This window comes from Lycorma delicatula, chromosome 5 (assembly GCF_047948215.1).
Source record: "Lycorma delicatula isolate Av1 chromosome 5, ASM4794821v1, whole genome shotgun sequence".
Lineage (NCBI taxonomy): Eukaryota > Metazoa > Arthropoda > Insecta > Hemiptera > Fulgoridae > Lycorma > Lycorma delicatula.
Window position 1 is genome coordinate 113,174,223 of NC_134459.1, and position 14,160 is coordinate 113,188,382.

The 14,160-nt window shown below is 28.8% G+C and overlaps 1 protein-coding gene across 1 annotated transcript in view; it reads left to right on the forward strand.

The window, feature by feature from the left end:
* Positions 1–14,160, forward strand: part of LOC142325729 (max dimerization protein 1-like) — a 328,381-nt gene that overhangs the window by 124,880 nt on the left and 189,341 nt on the right. The window contains exon 2 of the mRNA XM_075367761.1: positions 12,479–12,593. Coding sequence (XP_075223876.1) covers positions 12,479–12,593 — 115 coding nt within the window. The remainder of the gene's footprint in view (positions 1–12,478; positions 12,594–14,160) is intronic.

Genomic DNA, 14,160 nt, shown 5'->3' on the forward strand with positions numbered 1-14,160 from the left:
AAGCTGAACATAAAAGGTGAAAAAACTGGAAGCATTGGATATACTCCATAATCTTGTTGTAGGACTAGAATAGCAATTTAGAAAATAAATAACGTGTTGTGGAGATGTTACTAAAAGATCTCGGATGTCAACCGAAAACGCTTCCGTTAGACTGGAAATATCCAGAACTAGTTGATGGGAAATCCTCCTTTCTCCAGCAATGATACAATCTGATCAAGCATACTTTAAATTGAATGGTCTAATAAGCTGTCGTAATTGTGTTTATCGGTCTGATGAAAATATTCCTTTGTAAAAGGAATTTGTAAAAATGTAAAAAGGGATTTAATGTACCTGGAGTTTGTGGTTATTTTAGAACCTTAAAAAAAGAGCGTTGGGATCATATTTCTTTGACGGAACTTTAAGAGACCTGAATGATTATCTTGAGATTTTATGATTGTTATTTTCCAACCGCTAAACAACTTCGAATTTGACGTTGACCGAACCTAAATTTAATAACAAGATGGGACATCTCATCAGTGTCTTCAAGTTACTCGATGAAACGTTTACTAACTGGCTAGGACGTCTAAGAAGAATTAAATGGCCACCAAGTTCTTGTGATTTGATGCCTTGAAATTTTTCGTTCTAGGGAACAACATGGTCATGGTATTTACTTAACATCCAAATGACGTGGCCCTCCTCAAGTTGTTAATAAAAAATTTTGTTGGTTTTACAAATCGGTACAAAATTATTCTAGAAAAAATGTATAATCCATTGCTTATACGTAACCACTAATGTGCAGGGACGATACTTTGAACACTTCCTTTAAGTCATTTACTGCAGCGTAAGTGTGCTTTTTTTTTGTTATTAATTATAAAAAAGTTACTTTTTTCTTTATATGAAACTTATGAATTTTGCTGTCTATTACATCTTTCAATTAACCACACTGAAAATTTTACATTTTTAAGAAAAATGTAAAATTTTCTGAAGAATAGACCCGTGTTTCCTGAATTTACTTTGTTATTTATTCTTACATGTATGTATTATTTCTTTGCAAAGTTAATTATTTAAGCTAGATCTAAACTTAGCTAGAGAGCTAACTTAAATTCCAGAGATTCGCTAGAGAGCGAAGTTTGCCTTCCGGTTTTGTAGGCTAATATCGTTCAGAGATCATTGTATTGTGAGGCTTTTATTGAGAAATATAGACTTATAGAACAGCATTTTCCTGAACCAAATCAGATTGATTAATATTATCTTTATTTTTTTATTCTATAGAGTAACGAAATTTATTCCTTTTACTTATATCCGTTTGGTTTGATGGTATTATCATATTTTATTTTATATTTCTTATATCGTCTTTGTAAATAAAAATTATCTTAAAGTTTCACTTTTAATTAGACTTATTGTTTATTTGTTATATTAAAGTGAGATTTTATAAAGAGTTCTATTTTAAAATGAATTCCATCGTTTAAAATGTGAATTCCTTTAGAACTAGTTGGATAGCTTTGTTATACTGATACAGTAAACTGTGAACGTTAAAAGTGTAGTAAAATATTATTCTAGGGTGAAAATGTTCATTTAAAGACAGCGTACTTATTCTTTAAAGTATATATATATATATATATGTGTGTGTGTGTGTTTGTGTATATATATATATATGTGTGTGTGTTTGTGTATATATATATATATATATATATATATATATGTGTGTGTGTGTGTGTGTGTGTGTATATACACACACAAACACACACACAAGAAGTTGCATTTTCAGGCGCCTTGTTTTGTAGAAAGACAAATAAAAGCATTATATTGTGCTACAGAGTATTTTGTCTGGGCGGACACAGCATTAGTGAAGTATATAAAACACTGTTGGTGGGGAAAATAGCCCCGGACCCAAGTGCTAGTGTTATTCTACTAAGAGTTTTGTTTCTAATACAACAGAACCTCTGTTAACCTAAATACGAAATGCATCTTCTTGGTACAAAATCCTTTTTCTGCTTAGTAAAACTTATAGAATAAAATAAAAAAAATGCAGTATTCACGTTTCAGCTACTACATATTTACGATACTTTTTAAAAGATGTCGACTTAATCGTGTTTTAAGAAGGCACTCATTTTGTTTTACAATTTGAAATAGTTATAAAATTTCTACGATAATAAAGGAATAGTGGCAAATGTAACTATAAAAGTAAACAGGGAAAATAAGGGTTCAAACTCGTTTAATCTCATTAACTTTTAATGATGACAGATGCATTGGGAGAAAAACCCTTCAGAAAATAAATTTTCTCCCTCTGTTTGTGTATGTACAGTTTATATTTTTTAAGACCTGAATTTATCACGCTCAACTTATGTTGCGCGTTTAAAAAGTAATTTATCTTATAAAAGTTCATAGCTGGTCCGAAGAAGTTATAGTTATATTTTTAATTTGGTATTTTATTTAAGTTAAATTGTACGAATGGCCAATGGTAAAAATGCACTACCATTCGCTTAATTTAATGCTATTGTTATAAATAGTTTTCTGTTCAAAAGTTCGTTTTACGATAAAATTGTGTTAATTACTATTCTTAAGTAGAATCTTTAATTCTTAAAGGTATTATTGTAACGTAATTAATATTATAAAATTAACAAACAAAAAAAAAAAAATCCTTTTTGGTTCTTTTCCATATTGTGAATTATACAAACCCAAGGAAATTTCCTGCTGGTGCACCTAAATTATGTTAATAAAAGAGATACAGTTAATTATAGAATTCATGTATTCTATAAACATAAATATATATATATATATATATATATATATAACAAATTATTCATGTAAGATCACATAAGTAAAATATCCAAAATTAGATTTAAAAAAAAAATAATTTATTAAAATATATATATATATCGATTGAATCCAACTCTCAAAAAAGTGAAACAAAAATCTCTCATCTTATTTAAATATATAAATTTAAAAAATCTCATCGAAACATGTCACTTTTTTAATGAAATGGTCTCCTAAGAATAAATATTGTATTAAAAATGGATGTTACTCATGAATTATGTATTGTAAAACTCTGATCTTAAAATTTATAAATCTCTTCATCTAATACTAAGTATTAAGAAAATTCAATATTTATGGTAATCTCATTTAACAAAGTTATCATAATCTATTTCTTAAAACAAAAAAAGTTGGTTTTCTCCATTATATTCATTCTAATGTCAGTGTTTGTTTGCTTAAAATTTTCTAAGATATGATTTTAGTAAGAAGTGAGAAAATAATAATATTTAGCAATTTTACTTTGAATGAAAAGTTCATGTATAATCGTTATTCTTAAAAAAAATTTCATTCGTTTCTATACGGAAAAATGGAGTCGTTACTGACATGAGTTTTCACCAGATTGTCTGTATTGGTAGTATACAGAGATCAATGAGCTTTGTTACCTAATCGTTATAGGCTGCATCAAATCCTTTGAAGCTGCAATGTTTTTTACATTATAATATTGGACAAATACTTAAAAACAATTAGGAGATATTTTATGATATCTTTTATGTTAAAAGAATTTTTTGATGAATAGATTCTCTGTTCGACCCATAATTTTGTAATGTGTTAAAAAGCCTTACTATCGATTGATTCTAAGGCTACCAAATCGGGGCAGGTGATGGCACCTGCCCGATTCGATGATGTTTGTAATTTTGTAGCGAAATCTTCCTGATAATATCGGTGGAATAATTTTGAAATAAAAGTAAGCGGTATAATGAAATAGCCTAAAGTCATTCTAATATAAAATTATTTCTCATTCAGTTAAAGAAGATTATCTTGGAAATTTGAGGTAAAAAAAAAGAATGTACAGATTTATATTTAATAAACCCAAACAATCTTACCTAACGCTGGGTATTACCTTCTAAACTTTATGTAGGTGCATTTCTTTTCTTTTTTTATCAACAAAAAATGCATTGTCATTTTTTTTTTTAATTTTCAAATGCTTTTTGTTTATTCGGTCGACCTTTTATAGTTATTAGAGATGATCTTTCTCAGGCCTATCTACTCGTACACCTTAAACAAAAACCAAAAATAAAAGTTAATAAATAAAAAAAATTATTTTTTTTTTTCTTTTCAGTTTGCGCATATATGTTTAAATGTTAAATTTCTTAAAGACATGTGCATAGTTTCCGAACGATTTTTTGCGTCCTTGTACGAAGAAAAGGAAGTATTGTGATCGCGAAAAATTTTGGTTTCCAGACTTCAATTGAAATATCCATTTTGACCATTCCTCAGCCCATTTTGACTAGTTTCGGCGTGACGTCTGTACGTACGTATATATCTTCATAACTCAAAAACGATTAGCCATAGGCTGTTGAAATTTTGGATTTAGGAATGTAACATCTAGTAACATCTTTGTAACATCTAGTTGTCCACCTCTCCTTTTGATTACAATTGACTGAACCAAAAGTGTCCAAAAAAGCCAAAATCCAAAAACTATTGGATTTTGGACTTTTTCTTAACTGTAGTAATAAGCTCTTATTGAGAACTTTTCAACGCTATATCATATATTTATTTTCATCGGTTGCAGAGCCAAATAAAAATTTAATTAATGAAATATTTGGATCTTACTAGGGGAAGACACATCGGTTCGAATTAGACTTACCTTGTTTTTTTTTATTTTAAACTTTTTATATATTTAAATATATTGATTTATTATTGATTATTAACATCTGCTTGTAAAAAAGATTACGATAAATAATAATTCTATAACAAAAAAAAAAGAAAAAATATCAGAAGTTTTTAATGAAATAAAATTTTATGTATTTTTGTTTTAAGAAAATGTGTATATGTGATTTAATAGGCATACAAGGAAGTCATATGGTCCACATCAGATTTTTAAAAATTGCTGAATTACATTTTTGTTTCTATAATTTTTCAAAAAATAAAATTAGAATTTTTCATTTTGATTGATTTTATTTTTTTTAAACATTTTATACTAGAGCAATAAATTATGACCGAATTGCTTATTTCAGACTTTAAATACTATATGACTTCATGGAATCTTTTGTACATATACTTGTATGTATGTATGTTTATATATATATATATATATAAAATAATAAAGCGTAAATTGAGCGTTAATTAGTACTGAAAAAATACCTGGAAAATGAAATTATCGAAGTATTTTGTGTACCTCTTCAGTTAAAATGAAACTGTATTTGAATATCGCTGAAGTTCAACCGACTTGAATAAAAGAGATGCAGGTTTTCGATCGGGTCCAGGTTTTACCTAAATTTACAGTTGTTTTTCACCAAATAGACTGATTTCGTTTAAACTTTTTAGCGAATTTCCAAAAAAATTTAAACATGACCGGGTGTAATAGCACACCCGGTCATGTGTATATACATATGTATAGTGCGTACAATGAAAATAAAAACAATAATAATCGTTGTACTTTTATTTATGGACGTTCAATTTATTACATTTTAAATGTTTTATTACGTAATTAGTATTAGTAATTTAATAAATATTGATTGTAAAAACTAGAATTCTGCAGTTCTTGTGCAATATTTAGAGTTTCCAAATTTTATTTTTACGATTGTTTTCATTGTTGATTGTACTATTATTATTAATATTTGCATTGTATATCCAGTTCCTGTGCAAGTTCACCATCTTCTCTGTCTTCATCGGAACCAATCACTTCTTTCATTACCATTGTCCAGATTTATATTTCGTCGATTAGCGGTTTCATCATCATATATTCAGTTTCAGATTTTTTAAATGTTCGCATTATCGTTTTCTTATTCACTTCATAATTTTCTTTTCTTTAGCTAATTTCTGAGTTCTTTAGCCAATTATTTCTTCCAACATATCTTTTCAGAAACGACCGTACAATCTCGATCGGATTTAAATCGGGATGGTTAAGGTGGAAGTCGCTGAACTTGATACTCTCGTTTTTTAATAGTTTATCAAAAATGGTACTTTTATTTGATTTAATTACGTCATATAATTGAGGTTTAAACATCGCTTTATAAAAGAAAATGTTGTTTTTTTCTAACTAATTAATCGTAACACTTGTCCTATTATTTCAATTCGGAGGCTCGTCTTGATGTCAATTGTGGTATGGCGCATTATCGTTAACAATAACTGACTGGGGGCGGAAGACCAGGAATTAATTTTTCAGATCCCCACCTCATGTAATTGTTGTTGACGCTGTCATGATAGTCACCGCATTTTGAAATTGTTTTCCATGTTTACATCGCGTTCGGAATGAACCCCATTTCTTCTTCAGCATGGATTATAATTAACCGATCACCTTCATTAATCGCTACTTATACTCGTATTCCGGCACCACTGTCTTCCCACCACAATTTTATCGTCGAATGGGACCTTAAAATATACGATTCGTTCAAATAAACAATCGAAGAATTTTCTTTTCTGCAATCGGTCATTTTTCTTAAATATTCTATTTTCTTCCACCCGACCTCTTCTTTCTTAATGAAACGTTTCCTATTATTATCAGTTTTAATACCACTTAAACCCTAACCCTTTCAGGATAGCTGCTGTCAAAAAAGAAGGACAGTTCCTGGGTACACCTTGCTTGCGTAAATCGATCACCTAGGTAGTTTCGTAGTTTCGTAAAATTATATCAAGTGTTTCGAGCAGGCACAACTTCAATTTGTAGAGAAGGCCGGCCAGACAGCCAAACTGTCAGAGGCTCCCTGTACGTCTAAGAAAGCCGCTGTACAGTATTTCTTTTTTTTTCAAGCAATCGTAGATGATATTACCAACTCTATGTGTTTGCCCAATGGTCGAGTGTTCGCGTCTAAAGCCGAATTAGTGAACCGAGATAATGAGGTTCTCCACCAAGATTGGCCACAGCTTCTGAAGAAGAGTCCCTCGCAAATTTTAAAAATATTTGGAAGAAAACGTAGAGTTGTGATATGAAGCCAACGGTAAACCGAAATAGTAATCGAGAGACTTAAATATTAAATGCACTTTAACAATAAATGTTATATTTTTGTATCAGATTTCCAAAGAATTTGTAGAAGTCGCTACTATATTCGGTCAAATTATATGAGTTGCCAGAGAGGGGGACCAACTTTTCTTTACTTTTTGGAGTCTTCGGAACAAGCGAATCGGTTCGCGGAACCGGAGATAGAGTCAGCAAACTATTTATTTTTATTTTTTGTACATTTTCAGCTTTTTTTCTGTTCTATCGGGCGCAATTTTTAACCGACTTTGATGGAAATTTGTAGGATAATGTAAACCTAGAATCTATTGTTTTTCAAGTAAATCGATTTATGGGAACCACAGTTTGAGGCAAAAAAAAATGAATTTTTGGATACGCTTTCAAGGTTAAATACGCTCTTCTGATGCAAGGACAGATTTTGTAAAAATTGTTCTAGTGATCACATTTTAAACAATTTTTTTAAAATGAAAAATTACTTTAATACATAGGCGATTTGAGATTACTTTTTTTTCGTGTGGATGATTGTATGTAGTTTTGATATATAACGTTTTCCCCCTAAAATTTAACGTAATTAACCTGAAAACAAGAGGAAAGCATACCAGTGTTCTCATATTTCCAAGAACGTTAATTCTTATTACATTAAGTCTATATTTTATGATTTTTATCAAGGTGCAAGTTTCTCACTTTTTATTAATTTGCATATGGTTTTTTAGGGATTATTTTAGACCTATTCAAATTTTAAATAAAATTGAATTTCAAAAGAAATAAAATCGACTTTTGCTTTTGTTAATTAAAATGAAAAAACTAAATAAAAAAGTTAGATTTTAATTTTTCATCAACTTCTAAATATATATAATGCGGTTTCTTAATTTTTAATTCTAATATAACAAAATTTGAAAATATTACTTTAGTATCTATTTATAAATTTCAGTAGTAGTATTGCACAAATTTTTTTTTTAATTTGACGATGCTTTTATATTGAAAATTCTTGAAATTTCAATTGAAACTATTTCTTTAATGAATAACGTTGAATATACAACGTTTTAAGTGTTTAATTTCTTTTTTATCAATATTGAAAGGAAATCATTTTATATCTTCTAGTAAGATATGAAAATGATTTCTATGTACAGTATTTTTTTTTAAGATGTAAAGATAATGAAAAGAATGAATTCTTTCAGTTTCTAATTAAACAAAACAAGAAATTCACGAATGAGTATTGAAGTACAAATGGAAATTATTATTAATAAAGTTTAACGTATAATTAACTGAAATTTTATTATAATCAATTCATTATTTTATATAACGAATTCTAAAGTTACTAATGAACTTAATGTATTAAGTAATTAATTAATAAACATGAGAAACATAACTGTTCTGTTTAACTATGATAATGATAGATTTAACTATGATAATGATAAATTCAAATAGAAGACACTGAGAATTGAAGACAAAGAAAAAATATTTCAGTTGATTGAAAGTTACCTTATTCTATTTAACATTACACTGAATTATTCGATTAGATTTTTTTTTAAAAGATATTCTTTATCTTTGTTTCTTTTTTTAAATTTAGTTTTCCTTTTTTTAAGTGGATTGAATTAATTTTTGCAATAATAAGAGTAGAAATATCAGATAGAATGATATAATGTAATTTGTTTTCTTTTTATGCTCCTGAATTCGTGTTACTTACCATTTATTAAAGGATATATTTTCTTTTTTTAATATTACGGTTTTTATATTTTTATAGAATAATTATTACTTAAAAAGATATCAGATGGAATATTTTTTTTACTAATCGTATTATTATTTACATATGTCTTGCTCGCTTTGTATGTGCGTACACACGCACATACACAAACATCAACTTTTTTTTGGCGAGTTGTATTGTCTGAATTTTTCCATAGGTGTTTGTTGTATTTTTTTAAAATTCTTTTTCGGTACGATAAAAAAAACCTATTTTGAAATTATTAAAATTTTCTGATGTTGTTTATATCTGGTGTTTATTTCATCGTTCTGCTGTTTTAAAATTATTCTTGTAAAAGAAAACAGGTGAAATATGTTCATTAATCTTTTTTGTATTTATTCTCGAAATGAAAGTAGTCTATGTGATATATATATATATATATATATTATAGCAGGATTTAAGTACTCGAGTGTTAGACCCTCCGGCTTGAGAGTTGTTTGTTGGTTGGTTGGCTGCTTGCTTGCTTTGGCCCTCATGTTTCTCTTCTGCGTCGGTTTTACTGATTTCTACTTCACCCTAAGCTAAATAATTTATTTGCTCCTCTGTCTAAACTCCTTTAAAACCTTAACGTCCTGTCCATTATTCTTAAGTCCAGCTAGCTACTAGGGTTTGGATAACGCACACATTTAAACGTTATATTTCTTCTTCTCTCTCTTACTCTTTCTTTCTTACACTGTACATTTGTATGTGTTCTCTTCATCTATATTTTCCCCCTTTGTATACTGAAGACCTGCTGCGATAATAATTTATCGGAATTTATTTTTACCCACTTTTCCTTGAATTATGGACAGACTATGAAGATTGTAGAGTCTTCAGTAAGGCAAACTAATTACTCGTACAATAGTAAAATGCTAAGTTATGCTTCATTAAAATTCTAAAATTGTGCTAATACCTCCCACAATACATTTATCGGACTCCCATAAGTCGATATTTATCGGACACGCTAATGTCGACGTTATCGGATACAGTATTAAAGCAATGATGTTACGTCTTGTTGAATACTTTAGGAAATGTTTACGCTGATGGTATGTATTTTAAGTAGATTGACAAACGTAAGCCTCTACATACTCTACTAACAGTTTCAGCTTATTAGAAAATCATAGTACGTACCCTGTGATTAAACTGTAAATAGTAAATATATATGATAATCGTCCTCGCTCTCTTCCTGGATGATATTAAGATTGTTTCTACAGTCAGTTTAAAATTTATCTCCCCACAGTTTTAAAGCTAAGTTCATTGAAGAATTAGACGAACAAAATAGTTATGTATTTTAATTGGACTTCATTCTCTGGAAATCAAACTGACACTAGTCGCGAGAAAAGTCTGAGGAGCAACCTGCTGACGTAGTTTTGTATTGCTGCTTTTCTGCTTGTTCAATTGTGTAGTAGGAGAAGCGAAAAGCTTGAATATACGATCTTCATCATCTTTTGCACACTTATCGGTAATATCGGGTGAACCACTCTCTGTTGCTCTTCGTATAGTCGTACTCGCTCAAGTTATGTCACGAGAGGGTGTTTTTAGGTTGGTCTTGCGCCAACGAGCGGAATCCTGAAAAATAAAGCTGTATTATTTTCGCTTCACTAGGTGAGCTCCTTTATTATATCTTTACAGATGATCGTAATTCATAACTTCATTTTCAACTTTTTCTCATTGCTTCCAGTGGAAGGCGTATATTATTGTCATGCTATTACGATAAAATATTGAAAACCGTTTGTATTTGTGCAAATCCTTATTATGTTATTCAGTAGTTGAACAATAAAAATTAGATTTACATTTTCATTAAATGCACAAGAGAATAGTCATTTTTATCATTCGAATTAATTATTGAAATAATACAATTTTTAAAAATTGTTTTGTTTTTATGATAAATACAATATTAAATACAGTATTTTTATAATCGGGATGTCAAATGATGAAGACAATCTACACTATCCAGACTGTGTGTGCGCGCGCGCGCCTTTGTGTTGTAACTTTTCCCATTTTTTGTATATTATATTTTTATTTCGTGTATGTAAACATTAAACTTTTTTTTTTGTTAGGTTACATCCTACGAAATTAGATGAAAGGGAGGAGTTCATACTTTAAAGTTTAACTTTTGTCGTACCACACCGAATTCATTTATAGTCCCTGAACTTATTGTGTTAACTTTAAGTGTATCGTAACGTTCTTACTTAACGAGGGAGCTGTTCACTTGAACTATTATGGCGGCTCTATTGCGCTCTTGTGTTTAATGTTTAATTCTATCTCATTAATATATATATATATATATATATATATATTTGTTGTAAAGACATATCGTCTATTACCGATCAATTTTTAATAATCAACTGTTGATTTGAAAGTATTACTTTTTCGTTTATATAACATAACAAATCAACGTATCCTTTAATTATTTTAACCGCTTATAATTCTGATTAACATTTGGTTCAATTCATGTAGTCAGTTTGAAAATGATTTGAATTTATGTGAGAATTTTTAAAAATGTAGTATGAAATTATTTTTAAAAATTGTATTCACATATTTTCTTAACTTGAGTCGACGTTCCCTTTATAATTTATTGATACTTAAGACTTAGTATTAGTCTTGATTTAATGAAATTAAGTGGGTTAATTTATTTAGTAGTTATTTAGAATACTGTATGTTAAAACATGAACGTATGGCAGTGAATATTTGTTTATTAACTCTTCTAAAGTAGCGTTTAAGGTATTATACCCTAAACCGGGTAACGTCGAAAGTACGTTGTGTAGCAGATAGTTCAGTTATATTGCGCAGGTCATCTGTACTATATATATTAAAAAAAAAAAAATGAAAATAATCTTCGCATACCTACCACGCAGCTTATTGCACGTTAGCTCAAGTCTATTCGGTAAAGGTACCTTTTGTTTTGTAATTAGTTAAAACTCAGTTGAATTAAAAAAAAGTAATATTTAAATAAGCATTTTGAAATAGCTTATTTAAAAAATAAATTGGAAATGAAATCACGATAATATTGTTGTGGTAATAGTATTTAAGACGAAATAATTCATATGATATAAACCTTATAGAATAATTGAATGAATCGGCTGAAGAACCTCATAAAAATTACTTACGAATGGACGAAGATAAGTTTAAGATTCTTTTGGAAAATTATTTCCGTGTAAGATTAAACCGCGTACTCATATGAGAGAAGCGATTTAACTAGAATCGCTACTCTCTTCGCTTTCCAGTAACCGGCAGGAACTGCTAAGATCGGAAATTCTCAATGAGGATTCCACTGAGAGAATCGAGACAAATTATAATCGAAACTTGCAAGATAATTAATTCAGGAGTATATGCGTAAAACGTTTATTTGTTTTGTTTTACAAACAAATAGCATGTAACAAAGAACACAAACGAAATGACTATTTCATCCATTTAACTGAAGAGCTATCGGGCAATCTGGGTAATAAACAGTATGAATAAAGACTTATTTTGACAATGTTAAATATTGAACAAAAGACTTTGTTAATTGCCTGAATCATCGTTGATATTTCCTTCAAGTACGCCGTGACAATTACAATTTCAGTTGTAACTGATTGAGCGTTGTATGCCGTTTCATTGAATTCTAACATATGGCATTATCTAACCTTTATATATATATATATATATATATATATATATCTGTTCACAATATATACTTGTTCACAATATATACTCGTATATATGTGAACAATTTTTTTTAAACAATTGAAAAAATACACGCGCACGCACACACGCCCACACACAATTAATGTTAAAAATATTTTTTTTATTTCAGATTAATTAAACAAAAATTGTAATACGCATTAATTTCTATTAATTTTTTTCAGGCGGGCGCAACTGCGAAACTGCCTTGAAAAACTCAAAGAAATGGTACCTCTTGGAAACGAGGCTTCCAGGCATACAACATTAGGTCTTTTAACTAAAGCTAAAAGATTCATAAAGGTAAGTGTTCTTTTATTACTATTAATAATAATACTTTCAATATATTTATTATTTATTTATAATTTTTTGTAAACATGAATACGCGCGTTATTGTTATGAAGTTCTTTTTTTTATTAAAATGAAATTTCTCTTCTGTTTGTTAACTGTAGTGTTTCTTTTAGAAATATTTAAAAGAAGTATTTTAATAATAGAACACCACTAGATCAACCCAAACATGTCATCGTAAATCAGCTGATTTCGAAGTCGAAAGTTCTAAAGATGAAATCGTATTATAGGTAATTGCTTTTACACGGATTTGGATACTAGAATGTGAATACTAGTGTTGTTTGGCGGTTGGTGATTTAATTAACTACACGTCGACCTGAGACTGTTCAAGACTACACAGTTACCGGTACATTTATACTTACAGCCAGACTGCATACAAATGCCTTGGCATCTGTGCAGAGGAGGTGCATTTTGCTCTGTTACTCTATAACCTGGTATTACATGAATAAATAAATAATGTTCACCATGGTAACATTCTTTCCATTAAACATTTAATTATTTGATAAACTTTTTCAGGATTTGCTTTTGTTTAATACTAGAATTTAAATTCGTTCTAGTTAAATCACGTACTTATTTAGATAAATAATTTATTAATCAAATTATCTTACCGGGTAGGATGTTGTCTTCATCTTAGTACAAGTAAATAATTAATTAAATTTATAAAAGAAAATACAAATACTGTGAACAGATATGGTCCAAATCTCTTAAAATTTATAAATTAACGACGTTTTCACCTGTCCGATCAGATTCAGTCTATAGCTCAATATTCAACCTCGTTGATGAATGAAGTTATATTAACTTCATTAAAGGGGATTCAGAGAGTTGTATTAACTTAACCACCTCCCACCGCACAGTAAAGTAAGAAACGGGAGTTTTTAACTGAAATGAGTAAGAAGAACTTTCGGTTTAGTGGAAATTTGTCTTTTTTTTTCCTAGAAGAACATGCACTTTATTCATAATCCGTCTATAATAGTTTATTTCGTTGATAAATGATTGTCTTCATTTTTATAGTTAGAAAAAATTATTTTTTCTTTCATACTTATTGTCTACCGTTTCTTTACGAGATAAGCTTTCGAAATTATTCCGTGATTTAATTTAGTTAAGTTGTTTAGAAGATAAAGACAAATATTTTATTAGAGAAAGATTATTTTATTTTCATATGATTACATACTAGGTAATAAACTGATCTGAGAGTTACAGCAAAAATAAACTATTCTGTGATGCCTATCTTTTTATAATATAGCAGGTGAATTTTTGGAAAAAAGTATATATATTTGCTCGATCATTTGTAATATTTAAAAAAAGTTGTTTTGCATATTTTTAGCCAGTTACAAGATATTTCTATCATTTTTAAGAGCAACGTACAGTCTTAGTCTCGTGAGATGATATTTATTATGATTATTTTATTTATTTTTATTTTTTCTAATTCTTTGGCGGCGTAAAATTTTGATATTTTAATAATTAAAAATTTTTCGATTGCTCTTTTTTGTGATCTTTTATTTTTTTGTCTTCAATTCTGCAA